The 12340-nt window shown below is 38.3% G+C and overlaps 1 protein-coding gene and 1 long non-coding RNA gene across 2 annotated transcripts; one reads left to right on the forward strand and one right to left on the reverse strand.

Annotated features, from left to right (window-relative positions):
- Positions 1–1280: 1280 nt before the first annotated feature.
- On the reverse strand, positions 1281–2994 carry LOC145954576 (uncharacterized). Its single transcript, XR_014432195.1, has 3 exons — positions 2646–2994; positions 2254–2336; positions 1281–1617 (listed from the first exon to the last, which is right to left on the reverse strand). It is a non-coding gene; the product is annotated as an uncharacterized LOC145954576 (long non-coding RNA).
- Positions 2995–5941: 2947 nt separating this feature from the next.
- Positions 5942–7476, forward strand: LOC109794147 (ribonuclease S-2). The gene is made up of 3 exons (XM_020353624.3): positions 5942–6253; positions 6580–6775; positions 7039–7476. The coding sequence occupies exons 1-3, from the start codon at positions 5996–5998 to the stop codon at positions 7284–7286; spliced, it is 702 nt and encodes a 233-aa protein (XP_020209213.1). The 5' UTR covers positions 5942–5995; the 3' UTR covers positions 7287–7476.
- The last annotated feature ends 4864 nt before the right edge of the window (positions 7477–12340 follow it).

A 12340-nucleotide genomic window follows, 5' to 3' on the forward strand; every position in this document is an offset into this window, starting at 1 on the left:
TTCCAACGCACCGTCGGACTCAAGTTCATGGTTATCACCTTGAGTGATGTTTTCCGACAACGGTCTACGGGCACCTATAGACCCATTCGACAACCGGCCGTACTAACATCCACTCCCTATGGTTAATCACTCATGCCCCCGGGTATAGAGGGAACTGTTGTGTGCAAAGGTTTGTGTGCAGTTTTTATTTCAAACAATTGCGGAATTTAAACATACAACAGTTATTTAAAGCCATATAATAAAACATATTATAATACAAGCAAGGGGTAATGAAGTAATTTTAACTATTATTTGTTAAAAATAATCTGTCACTAAATGGGACTGACTCTCGAGGCTTCCCCAGTGGAGTCGCCATCTGTCGCCACCGGCCCGAAACGGGCTTTCGGCATTCGCGATTGATGGTTGGACTCGTTTATTTGTTTAAAAAATGTGGATTGCTAGAATGACTTATTCTCAAACTGAGACCTCGTCAAACGAGCAATTTTATTAAAAGGCTCACCAATCCATATTAATCCCAAGCGGGACCCTCCATGGATTAGTGGTTTTCGCAAAAGGAGGGTTCGTGGAGTCGCCACCAATGTTTTACTCAAAAACATTGGAAAAAGGGATAAGGCAATTGATTTAAAAATCAACTTTGGCCACTACAACCAGAGTTGGGTAAGGGAGTCGGTTACGCGTGGGGAAGGTGTTAGCACCCCACGGCGCCCCTTTCGGGTTCCCTATGACAGATTATTTTTAAAAGAACAGTATAAAATTACTAAATTACCCCTATTTATTCTAAGCAATTATAAATTAGCTATCTACATGATGACAGTTTAAATATGCACACAGAAAGCAGTAAAAGGAAGGATTTAAGAAGAAACCTCTTGAAGCGTGCTTTTATATATTGAGTAAAACTGGGAAGCTTTTTGGCGTTCCCTCGCTCTACAAGCTCGCTCGCTCCTTCCTAAAAACTTTTGACTATGGAAATCCGGAGGATTTCCCTTCGACTAGGTTCGAATCTCCAAGCTAAGTGCTCGGAATTCCAGAACTTCGTCGGATCGACTCCCAGAGAGATTTCTAGGGCAGAACACTGCTCAAAAACCCCAGAATACTCAAGGAGGGAGTCAAAACTGAGTGAAAAAGTGTGGAATGACGTCCAATTGACGTCATATTTATAGGGAATAGGCGCAGTACGGCCTACAGGGCCAATACGGCCGTATTGAAATTTTTGAACTTCAATACGGTCGTATTGGAGTTCAATACGGTCGTATTGAAAGTCAGAAATTTCAATACGCCCGTATTGAGTTCGCAGTGGTCGTATTGAAGTGTCAATACGGTTGTACTGACTTCAGTACGGCCGTATTGAAGCTTCAATACGGCCGTATTAAGTTCAGTACGGCCGTATTGGGCTTTTTCCCTCCACTTCCTTATTTTTAGCTATTCTAAGACCTCTAGACCTACAGAGAACCCTCCTAGGGCCTTCGAGGAGTCCTTCTGGCTGATTATCCTTCAGTCTTCGAGAGTCTTCAAGCTTTATTTTCGACCCGGACAATTTTAGGGGTCTACAGTAATCCAAAATCAACAAGCTTAACAACTCCAATAGAGTAAGCAAGCAAGTTAGCTCCTTTGATGTTCCTGTATGCACATACATGAAAAATATATATAAACAAAGACATGACTTAAAGGTTCAAATTTAAAATGAATTAAAAGTTATAAAAAAAAAAAAACAATATTTTTCCACCGAAAATAATGTATAAAATGAGTATTTTTATACATTCAAACAACCACATTTAGCATACATATTTATAAGTATATTGCTCACAGAGATGCTATGTTTTAGCTTAATTAATGCAACTCAATTAGATCCTGGTGCTTCTGAAAAAAGAAATATAAATGTGTGATTTGTGTATAATGAATCTTAATTCTCAATTAAACCAAACCACTCAATTTTTAATTTCTTGGTTCAAACTAAACATGATAATTCTATTATTTCTCAAATTAGTTAAGCTTTATCCTATCAAACAGTTTGTGCTCAATTTTTCTCTTCAAATTTCTAATTACGGGGATAGCCAACATCGGCATAAAGATTGGCTTAACATTTCAAACATTTAATTTTTATATTGTGCCTAAAGCCAAATTTCACTCTTAAATTACTTTTCCTTGTTCTTCAAATCTTAATCTTCCATAAAGTACTTACACAAGCTAACATGTAACTGAATTTCAACTTTTCAAAATAAACAGTGTGCAACCATTTTAAGACGTAAATGTGACCTGATGAGTTGATAATACTATTGCCCCGCACTCGCAATGTGTTGTAGTGCTTGAAACTGTATCTTAGGTAACCTTCGTTAACACTGCAAAAAATAGCAAAAATAAATCAATTAGCCCCATCTACAACAATCCCCTCGCTCAACAACCTCTTGCTAGGACCTCTCTTCCAAGTTCCTAACAGGCCCAATCCCCTCGTTGTTCTCCAATCGCTTCCAGGGGGAGATTCCCCTGCAGCTCACATTGTGCCCAGATTCAATGGTTACGGCGTCTCTCCTTGTAGAAGGCATCAACGGAGTCACGGGAGGCGACGACTTGCGCGACAATGGCGGTGGCGTCCGCGACAAAACCCTACTCCTATTGTATTATGTTTATATAGGTTAGAATGCACATACCTCTTGGCGAAGACGAATGGAGATTGTTGGCGAGGGAACCCGAACGGAGGAAAACGCTAATGGTGAGCTTGAACGAAAGCACGACAAAGCTAAGACCCAAAAGTGAAGAATGAAGCACGAGAGAGTGGATAACAAAGTTGAAAAAGTGGAGAACTCAAATATTTAAAATTGTTAATAAAAGAACCAATTTTAAGATCAGTTAAAATTTAACCGATTTTAAAAGTGGTGATTTTAGTTACAAAAATGCCATCGCCTCCCTTTTAAAATCGGCTCCCCCTTAACCAATTTTAAAACCTCGATTTTAAAAGCTATTTTTGTACTAGTGAAATAAGCTTTACAAAATATAATTACCTTATTCATAAGTTAATCGGTAAAAACTTTTTACATTAACTTCTCCAAAATCTTAATTTTAACTTAGGTATAAGCTTTCTCCAAAATCTTATTTATAAGCTAGTAAGTTTCAACTTATAAAAAACTTATTTAGATTTTCCTTCTTATTTTTCTATGCCATAGAAGTGCTTCTAGAAAAGTATATCCAAACAGAATTATATTAAACAATGAATTAACAACAACAACCGTTACCAACTTTTACAAATTTACTACTGCTAACACGAACCCCACCACTCATCTACAGAACATGATCTCATCTCAACAAGAGAAAAAGAGCAACAAAAAAATCTCTTAACAAATTTGTAGTAAAATAGAATACTTCATGCAGAGAAATGTGATGTTTAGCTTCCTCAGATTGTGAAGAAGAATGAGGAGAAAGGATGAAACGGTAGCAAACATTGGGGGAACAACTATGGTTGATCCAAGAGAAGGTGTTTTCAAAGACTACGATTTCAAGGGCACTCCTTTCACTATCCTACACCTCCACGATGTTTGTTAGCATGATGTAGAGCGCGACCTTCACCTCCTCCAAAACGGTGTCATTGTAGGGAATGTCGTGTTGCTCCGCTATGGCTTGGGTGATGGCACTAGCACTGACCTTGATTTTCTTGGAAACATCATCGTCTTGGTGAGCTATGAGGATGTGGTAGTTGGAGAGGAAGGTGGAGAGGGAGACGGAGGGTGGCGCGAATGTCGGAGGAGTGAGCGGAGGGAGGGAGGTGGTGATCGGCGAAGGAGGGGGAGGAGAGTGCGGTGACACAAGGAGGGGAGCAAAAGAAAAGAGAATTGGGATTGGGATTGAGAAAGAAACAAGCAGAGCAGTGAGTGTGAAGATGGGAATTCTAGAGAGAGAAAGAGAGAATCATCTTTAATTTCTTCTTTTCTATGTTTCTTCTTGCTCTACTCTTCAACTCAAACGCGTAGAGTGTTGGTCCCGGATAGAACACAAATATAGAAGGGGAGTTGTATAGATTCTTCGCCTAGACAACTTCTAATGGTCTTTCAAACTTTCTTTCTAATTTCTTTCTTTCTTATAACAATTTCACTAATCACATTCAGATTACAATATAATTGAGATACACAATATATCATATTTAATACAAAGTATATCAAATTTATTATAACGTATATCATATTTATTACACAACGGAACAAATGTTGTAATCCAAATTGATTTTAGTAATTACCTTCTTCCACTTTATTACAAGATTGCATATATCATATTAGATTTCACAAAGCAACAATCTATAATATTCAAGAAAATGTTTCTTTCATTTCTTGAAATTCTTTTTATCAATTCAACATGAATTATAACAAGGTATGAAAATTAAAAGAGAATTTGCATAGTGATCTATATTGGTTCAGTCATACAAAGGTCTACATCAAGTTTCTGACTTAGCTCCCCGATAAATCCCGTCTTCTGACTATAATATTCTTTACAAGCACCATGTACAGACAATATTATAATCAGAAATTCAATCACCTAATCTTAATTTCATAAGATTACACAAACAATATAATTCTTGCACCTCAAGAATCCACTTGAGAAAACCATGTTTTTATATAGAATAAATGTCTAAGAAAACATCTTTGAAACATATCTCTGAAAGGTTTATCAAATAAAGTGTAGGGCACAAATTGTATGTAAGACATTGTTAATCAGTCAAAGCATACAATCTATCTAATATACATTAAATATTTATCATTTATGGAGACTAATGACGAACTTTGCTTTGAATGCTTCATTCCTTAACAGATTAAATCAAAACACTATGTTGGAATTGACAAATATGTTAAAGAGAAGAACCATGTTTTTCCATCAGAACCAAATCTATAAGATTGTAGAGAAAAGAAGATAAAGTCATTATATAACTACTCTATGTTGACATTGCTTCTACAAGCCCTATTTAGTATGAAAAGTTGATAAGTAGTCTCCTTGATCAGATAAAAGATACAATTTGATAAAATACATTTAACACTCACATTAAATGAGTTAAACGATCACCTATCATCACAACAAAAAAAAAATAATAATAAAGACAAAAAAAAACAAACTTATGAGTTGATCTTTTGATAAAACTTTTAAACGAAGAACTCACTGTCACAATTTATAAGTTACGTTAGCTTAGCTGCCTATATTTACAACTACAAAAATATTGTTACATGATAAAAGAGAGACAATATAAACAAGTGATAAATAAAATTATACCGTTGATACTTGATAACCAAAAATGTTCTACAAATAATATTAGTCAAATACTAACATTATTTTTTCCTAACATTACTCCGTGACAATTTAATAATTGAAAAAAAAAAAAAAACAAAAACTTCGAACGTTTTAAGTACTTTCTCAAGGAGATGCGAATAACAGTTTCGTTTCATAACATTTTTCTTATTATTATTAAATAAATTTATTCCGAGTCTTGTTAAAAAATTCAGTTTCTTTCTTTTTAATGGAGCTCACAAAAAACCCATTCAATAAAAGCTCACATAACAATATGATTTAGATTTTCGCATGTATTATCGGAGGAATTTGGCGTATATAATAGTTCTAATTGACTCAATTAAGATTGAATTTAATACAACATGTTTGTGTTCTCTACCAACAAAAAGATTATGTTAGAAAAAACATATCTAGTATATTTGTCATCACGATTTCAACAGAAATTAATTATTATTTTTTTTAATAAATATTTCGTGTCAAATGTCAATACTATATTATTCCAAAATAATGTTATGGCGGTTACAAAAGCACAGATTAATTACAATAAAGCATTATAATTTGTGTAGGTCCCATTAATTTTATTTGTGTGTCACGTTGGTCACTAAGCAGTCAGATTTAAAACTTTAGATATTAGTCAACGAGGTGATGAGTGGAAGATTTCTATATAAGACTTCGATATTTGGTCATGTAACCACAACCCATAGCTACTGAAATTCCCAAAGGAAAAAAATACAAGATGAAAAGCAAGTTCCTTTTGATTTTCCTCTTCTTAGGAATTCTTTACTGTGAAGCAGAATATTTCAATCCCAACTGTTACGAGTACGACTACTTAGAGCTAGCCTTAAGGTGGCCAAACACCTATTGCTTGACACATGAAGGTGCTTGCAGGGACATAGTGCCCCAATATTTCACTATTAGTTACCTTCGTCCCAAGAAAAGGGCAGGACCTGACCTGCAATATTGTCCCACACAAATTAGTCTGCCAAATAGCACTGTTAGTATCTCCTGCATTACTATACATTACATTGTGGTCACTGTTATAACATTTTTATGTGTTTGTTTTTTAAGTTTCCTTTTTGCAAATTGTCCACGAATTTGATTAGAGTAAAATTCTATTTGATAAATTTTTATATAAGTATTTATAAAGAAGAAAATAAAAAAAAAAGTTGAAGTTCATAAATTGATTTTAACATTAAAAAAAATCAATTCATTTATTTTTTTTATTTTCATATTGTATTCATAAAGAAATTTATTAAAATACGATATTTCATTATTTCAAGTTTATAACTGAATATAATTCTATAATCCAAATATATGCAGATAGAGGCAAACAAAAATGACCTACTCAAATTTTGGCCTGATCTAAGAACGGATAATTTTATAGAGAGCAAGTCATTATGGAAAGACCAATGGAAGAAGTTTGGATCATGCTATAATTTGATGCCAGATGACTATATTGTTTATGCACTCAACAGCAGAAAGAGAAACGACCTGAAGAAAATCTTGACAAATGCAGGTAAATATCATTAAATGAAATTCAAATTCATGTTACACAAAAAGTAAGGGAAAAACAATAAAATTTGACTTGGCCTTGTTTCTAGTTTTTTACTTTTATTTTTATATTCATTCAGCCAAAGAAAAAAAATTATTATATAATATCTCCATGACAACGAGGATTGAATTTATACTGTTATATAAAATTCATCATTCTTGAAATTCTTCACTCTTGATTTAAGGAACATTCTAAATAAGGGTGTGGGATTGTGATTTGATTGTTAGGTATTGTTCCGAGTGGAAGTTCATACCCAACGCGGAGAATACTACAAGCTTTCAGAAAAGCTTTGGGTGTGAATGTGAACATAATCTGTGAACCAGATAGAAATGGATATGTTTATCTTGCAGAGGTTCATCAATGTGTTGATGTTCAAGGAACAACACCTATAGACTGCGATAATAAGGCCAGAGGGTGTGATGATGATCCCATCTATCCTTATATGGGATTCCAACCAGATAAAGATCCCAAGTAATAACACCATGTAATCATATGCATAAACTCCTATATAATTGTATTATCCCTAGAACAAATATGTGTTCAAAATAAGGGGTTCTAAGTGTATGCTAAGAAGATAATTATAAAATATTTGAATAAAATTTAAAAGAAAATGTTTGGCCAGATATGTGCAAAACATTTTGTTTTATCATGCATGTGAAGTCAAAATGATCTCATGACGGATTTGATCCAATAAAGGATGCGGTCAAAGAAGAAATTCTTGTAAACAATGATGATAGGGCTTAACCATACAAAAGAATTCATTTTACAAGTTAAAGAAGGGGGTCCTAACACCAATGGAAGAGGGAAGATGAAAAGTTAAAAATTAAAAAACGTGAGAATTGAAATTTTATAGAAGTATTAAATTAAAATAAAATATATAAAGTAATGTTAACTAGGTTTATATTAAACCGTTGAAAATTACTTAGAGTTTTATTAGAGAATCCCGAATTATAACCAGTGTTGTTAAAATCTTTATTAATTACATACCTTCCAGGAGGATATGATAATTTCAGTTAAATAATCTCCGTTAAATTCAAGAATTTTCGCAGTGATGTGTTGATAACTACTATTTTAATTCATAGAAAAAATTAATTAAGATGAGATGTTCCAATCCTACATTTGTACTTGTCAAGGTATCGTTTAATAATATTATTATGGTAACATTCAAGAAATATTTTAGCATAAATCGTATAACATACTAAAGTAAAGAGAATAGAAAAATTCTTTGTTGTTAAAGCTAAATAAAACATTAATAATAAGGTAAAACATAGTTTGCAATTTTTAAATTCATGAAAAATAATTGAGTTAAATATGTTTTAAGCTATTGAAAATGAGTAAGTTTTAATTTGAATCTCTAAAAGAAAAATGATCTGTTTGTCATCTTTTAAAATAAATGGTTATTTGTCTAACTTTAAATAATTGTTACACGTAAAAAAAAAATAGTAACTTTAGATTTTAGAGGGAAAAAATCAAATAAAAGAATTTTACAGGGATAAAAATTAATAAAATTTCTTAATTTCCTAATTTCACGGGATGGGCCAATTGAAGCTGACTGCTTCGGAGGTAGCTGCCATCGAGAATCTCGCCGCGCTTCCTCATCCGCTGGATTGCAAGCTCGTTCTGTTGCTTGCGAACTCGGCGTTCAGGGAGAGGGGTTTGGAGAGTGAGTATTTGGTTTTTTGGTGGTTTGGGGTTTGTGTAAATTCCACTTGCTGAAGTGTTTTATCTCGTGAATGTAGGCATCATGGGGAAAAACTTGTGACGTGAGCTGAAGTACCGCTACAATGTTACCGAGCTCGAGGTCCCCGAGTCTCGAGAGGAAGATGCCTCCCCTCTGAAGGTTAATCGGAAGAGAAAGAGGGGAGCAAAGGAGGTCGGGGGAACCTCTGCCCCTCTAGATGCCGAGGAGGTGACCTCCAAGGCTACTGATGTTGGCGCGGTGGACCTTACCGAGAGTCCACCGCCCAAGGGGGCTCCTCAGGTGGCCTTTGAGGAGGTGGCTTAGGCTACCAAGGTGGCGGTTCCGGCCGCCGAGCAGGCTGCTCAGACTGCTAAGGTAAGTAGTGTTCCCTGACTTTCGTGGTTTCCCGTATGCTGTCCTTTTCCTTTTTTGACATGGTGCTGGTTTTTACAGGCAAGGTCGGAGATTCCTGTCGCCGACCCTCCAGTTGCCGAGCAGGGGACGCCGGCTTCTGCCTTTGCCGAGGTTCGTGGCAAGGGGCCGAGTTCTGAGGTCCCTGCGCCCACACCTGCAGCTTCGGAGCCGCCGTCTGGTTCATCGCAGGAGGCTTCCCAGAGCCAGTATATAGCTCACCGCTTCGGGAAAGGCCTCTCCAAGGTGCGATTGGACCATGTGAGCGCCTCGGCCGACATGGACTCATTGTGGAGCGCAGGGGTGACCGCTGAGAAATTCTTCCCTCAAGGCTCACTGAGCTCCGAAGACCATGGGCTGATAGATGAGGCCAGCCCCGAGGATGGTTTTGACGCTACCCAGGTGTCGCCACCGGCCCGAAACGGGCTTCCGGCATTCGCGAAGGATGGTTGGACTCTTTTATTTGTTTAAAAATATGGATTGCTAGAATGACTTATTCTCAAACTGAGACCTCGTCAAACGAGCAATTTTATTAAAAGGCTCACCAATCCATGTTAATCCCAAGCGGGACCCTCCATGGATTAGCGGTTTTCATAAAAAGGAAGGGTTCATGGAGTCGCCACCAATGTTTTACTCAAAACATTGGAAAAAGAGGTTTAAGGCAATCGATTCAAAAATCGACTTCGGCCATTACAACCAGAGTTGGGTAAGGGAGTCGGTTACCCGTGGGGAAGGTGTTAGCACCCCACAGCGCCCCTTTCGGGTTCCCTATGACAGATTATTTCTAAAAATAATAGTGCGAAATTACTAAATTACCCCTATTTATTCTAAGCAATTATAAATTAACTATCTACATGATGACAGTTTAAATATGTACACACAGAAAGCGGTAAAAGAAGGGACTTTAAAGAGATAAACCTTTGAAGCGTGCTTTCTTATATATCTTGACAGAAATTGGGAAGCGTTTTGGCGTTCCCTCCCTCTACAAGACCGCTCGCTCCCTCCTATAAAATTTTAACTATGGAAATCCGGAGGATTTCCCTTCGACTAGGTTCGAGACTCAAGCAAATGGCTCGTGACTCAAGAACTTCGTCGGATCAACTCTCCGAGTGATTTCTAGGCAGAGCACTGCTCAAAAAAACCCAGAATACTCAAGAAGAGGGTTAAAACTCAGTGAAAAAGTGTAGAATGACGTCCAATTGACGTCATATTTATAGGGATGAGGCGCAATACGGCCTCTGGGGGTCAATACGGTCCGTATTGAAGTTTTGAACTACAATACGGCCGTATTGAATTCAGTACGGCCGTATTGAAGTTCAAAAAACCTCAATACGGCCGTATTGAGTTCAGTGCAGCCGTATTGAAGTTCAGTGCAGCCGTATTGAGTTCACTGCAGCCGTATTGAAGTTCAGAAACTTCAATACGGCCGTATTGAGTTCAGTGCGGCCGTATTGTAGTTTAAAATGTTCAATACGGCCGTACTGAACTTTTGGGAGGCCGTATTGGGCTTCATTCCCTCCACTTTCTTATTTTTTGCTACTCTAAGACCTCTAAACCTACAGATTGTCATCCTAGGGTCTTCCAGGGTCTTCCAGGAGTCCTTCCGGCTGACTTTCCTTTGGTCTTCGAGAGTCTTCAAGCTTTATTTCCGACCCGGACAATTTTAGGGGTCTACAGCTGCCCCCCCTTTACTTAGTCGGACGACCTTTTGGTGTACCGGCTGACAAGTAAAGGAGTTGACCCAATTGTCCGGGTGATGTGCCAACCTTCTGACTTGTAGCGTCTTCCGGTGGAAAATTGTTGAGTAGCCTCTCCAGGTTGTTGCATACCTCGGCGCTTCTGACAACCTCGGTAGCTAAGTTTACCCTCTCCAGGGTCAACTTCACTCGACGCCCGAGCCGGAAGTTGAACACCAACGTGCCTCTGACGACGCTGATGGTTGAGTACTGTCTCTCCAGACCTTGAGTACCGTCTCTCCAGACTCTGAATACCGTCTCTCCAGACTTTTGAGTACCGTCTCTCCAGACTTTGAGTACCGTCTCTCCAGACTTTGAGTACCGTCTCTCCAGACTTTGAGTACCGTCTCTCCAGACTTTGAGTACCGTCTCTCCAGACTTTGAGTACCGTCTCTCCAGACTTTGAGTACCGTCTCTCCAGACTCTGAGTACCGTCTCTCCAGACTTTGAGTACCGTCTCTCCAGACTTTGAGTACCGTCTCTCCAGACTTTGAGTACCGTCTCTCCAGACTTTGAGTACCGTCTCTCCAGACTCTGAGTATCGTCTCTCCAGACTCTGAGTACCATCTCTCCAGACTTTGAGTACCGTCTCTCCAGACTATGAGTACCGTCTCTCCAGACTTTGAGTACCGTCTCTCCAGACTCTGAGTACCGTCTCTCCAGACTCTGAGTACCGTCTCTCCAGACTTTGAGTACCGTCTCTCCAGACTTTGAGTACCGTCTCTCCAGACTTTGAGTACCGTCTCTCCAGACTTTGAGTACCGTCTCTCCAGACTTAGCTTCGGTTGTCTCTGACGACCTAGGCAACTGAGTTTGCCCTCTCCAGGGTCTGCGTCCGTGTCTTCTGATCACTTCGGCAATGCGAGTTTTACCCTCTCCAGGGATCTGAGATGATTTTTTGTCTCCACAGTCCACTATGCTGCTTCGATGGTTTTTCTGATTTTGTGCCACTGAGGGCTGGATAACGCAGGGATCCGTCTAGGGGATGTGCAGTCATTCATAGGTTCTTGTGCCCCAACTTGCATTTGCATAGTTGGTACCCATGGGGAATTTCTGACTCCTTGGGGTGTAGACACAGATGCTCTTCTTGAATTGAGCGATGCCTTATGTTTGGCTGACGTCCTTTGACGTTGGTGGAGTATCCCGGTTATCCTTATTCGGGTATCTCTTTTTGTTTTTCTGGTTTTGTTGCCTCTATGTAGGCTATCATCCGTTGGGGGATTTTGTCATTTGATTCTTGATTGACCTCTTCTGTTAGGCAAATCATCTTGATGTTTAGTGGTTGGCTGTACGCCCAAATTCCGCTTGGGGAATACTTATTGATATATTTTTTTATTTTTCTCCTTTTGTAGGGGTGCCTCTTGAGTAGGCGACTGGGGATTTGGGGATCTTATGTATCCCAGAGTATTATTTAGGAAGCCTCTGCAGGCTTAGCCTCACTCAGCGCTTGAGTCAGAGAGCTATCTTCCACTGAGGAAGTTTCAAGTCCTTTGACTGAATATTTTTCTTTGGATGATCGCGCTTCCATTGGGGATTTTTGACGATCTTGCTTTGATAGCTCTCGCTGGGGATTTGTTCCATGAGCTTAAGCTGAGGTTTCTCTGGGGAGTATTATTTCTGCGAGCCTCTCCGGGCTCATTTATTCTGAGAGAGTATTGTTTCGGCAAGCCTCTCCAGGCTCAGTTATTCTGAGAGAGTATT

This window comes from Cajanus cajan, chromosome 1 (assembly GCF_000230855.2).
Source record: "Cajanus cajan strain Asha chromosome 1, NIPB_CcT2T_4, whole genome shotgun sequence".
NCBI classification, from domain to species: Eukaryota; Viridiplantae; Streptophyta; class Magnoliopsida; order Fabales; family Fabaceae; genus Cajanus; species Cajanus cajan.

Coding starts and splice junctions, on each gene's coding strand:
- LOC109794147 (XM_020353624.3), top strand. CDS start 5,996: ATGAAAAGCAAGTTCCTTTTGATTTTCCTCTTCTTAGGAATTCTTTAC. Junction 6,254..6,579: donor TTAGTCTGCCAAATAGCACT/GTTAGTATCTCC, acceptor AAATATATGCAG/ATAGAGGCAAACAAAAATGA. Junction 6,776..7,038: donor GAAAATCTTGACAAATGCAG/GTAAATATCATT, acceptor TTTGATTGTTAG/GTATTGTTCCGAGTGGAAGT.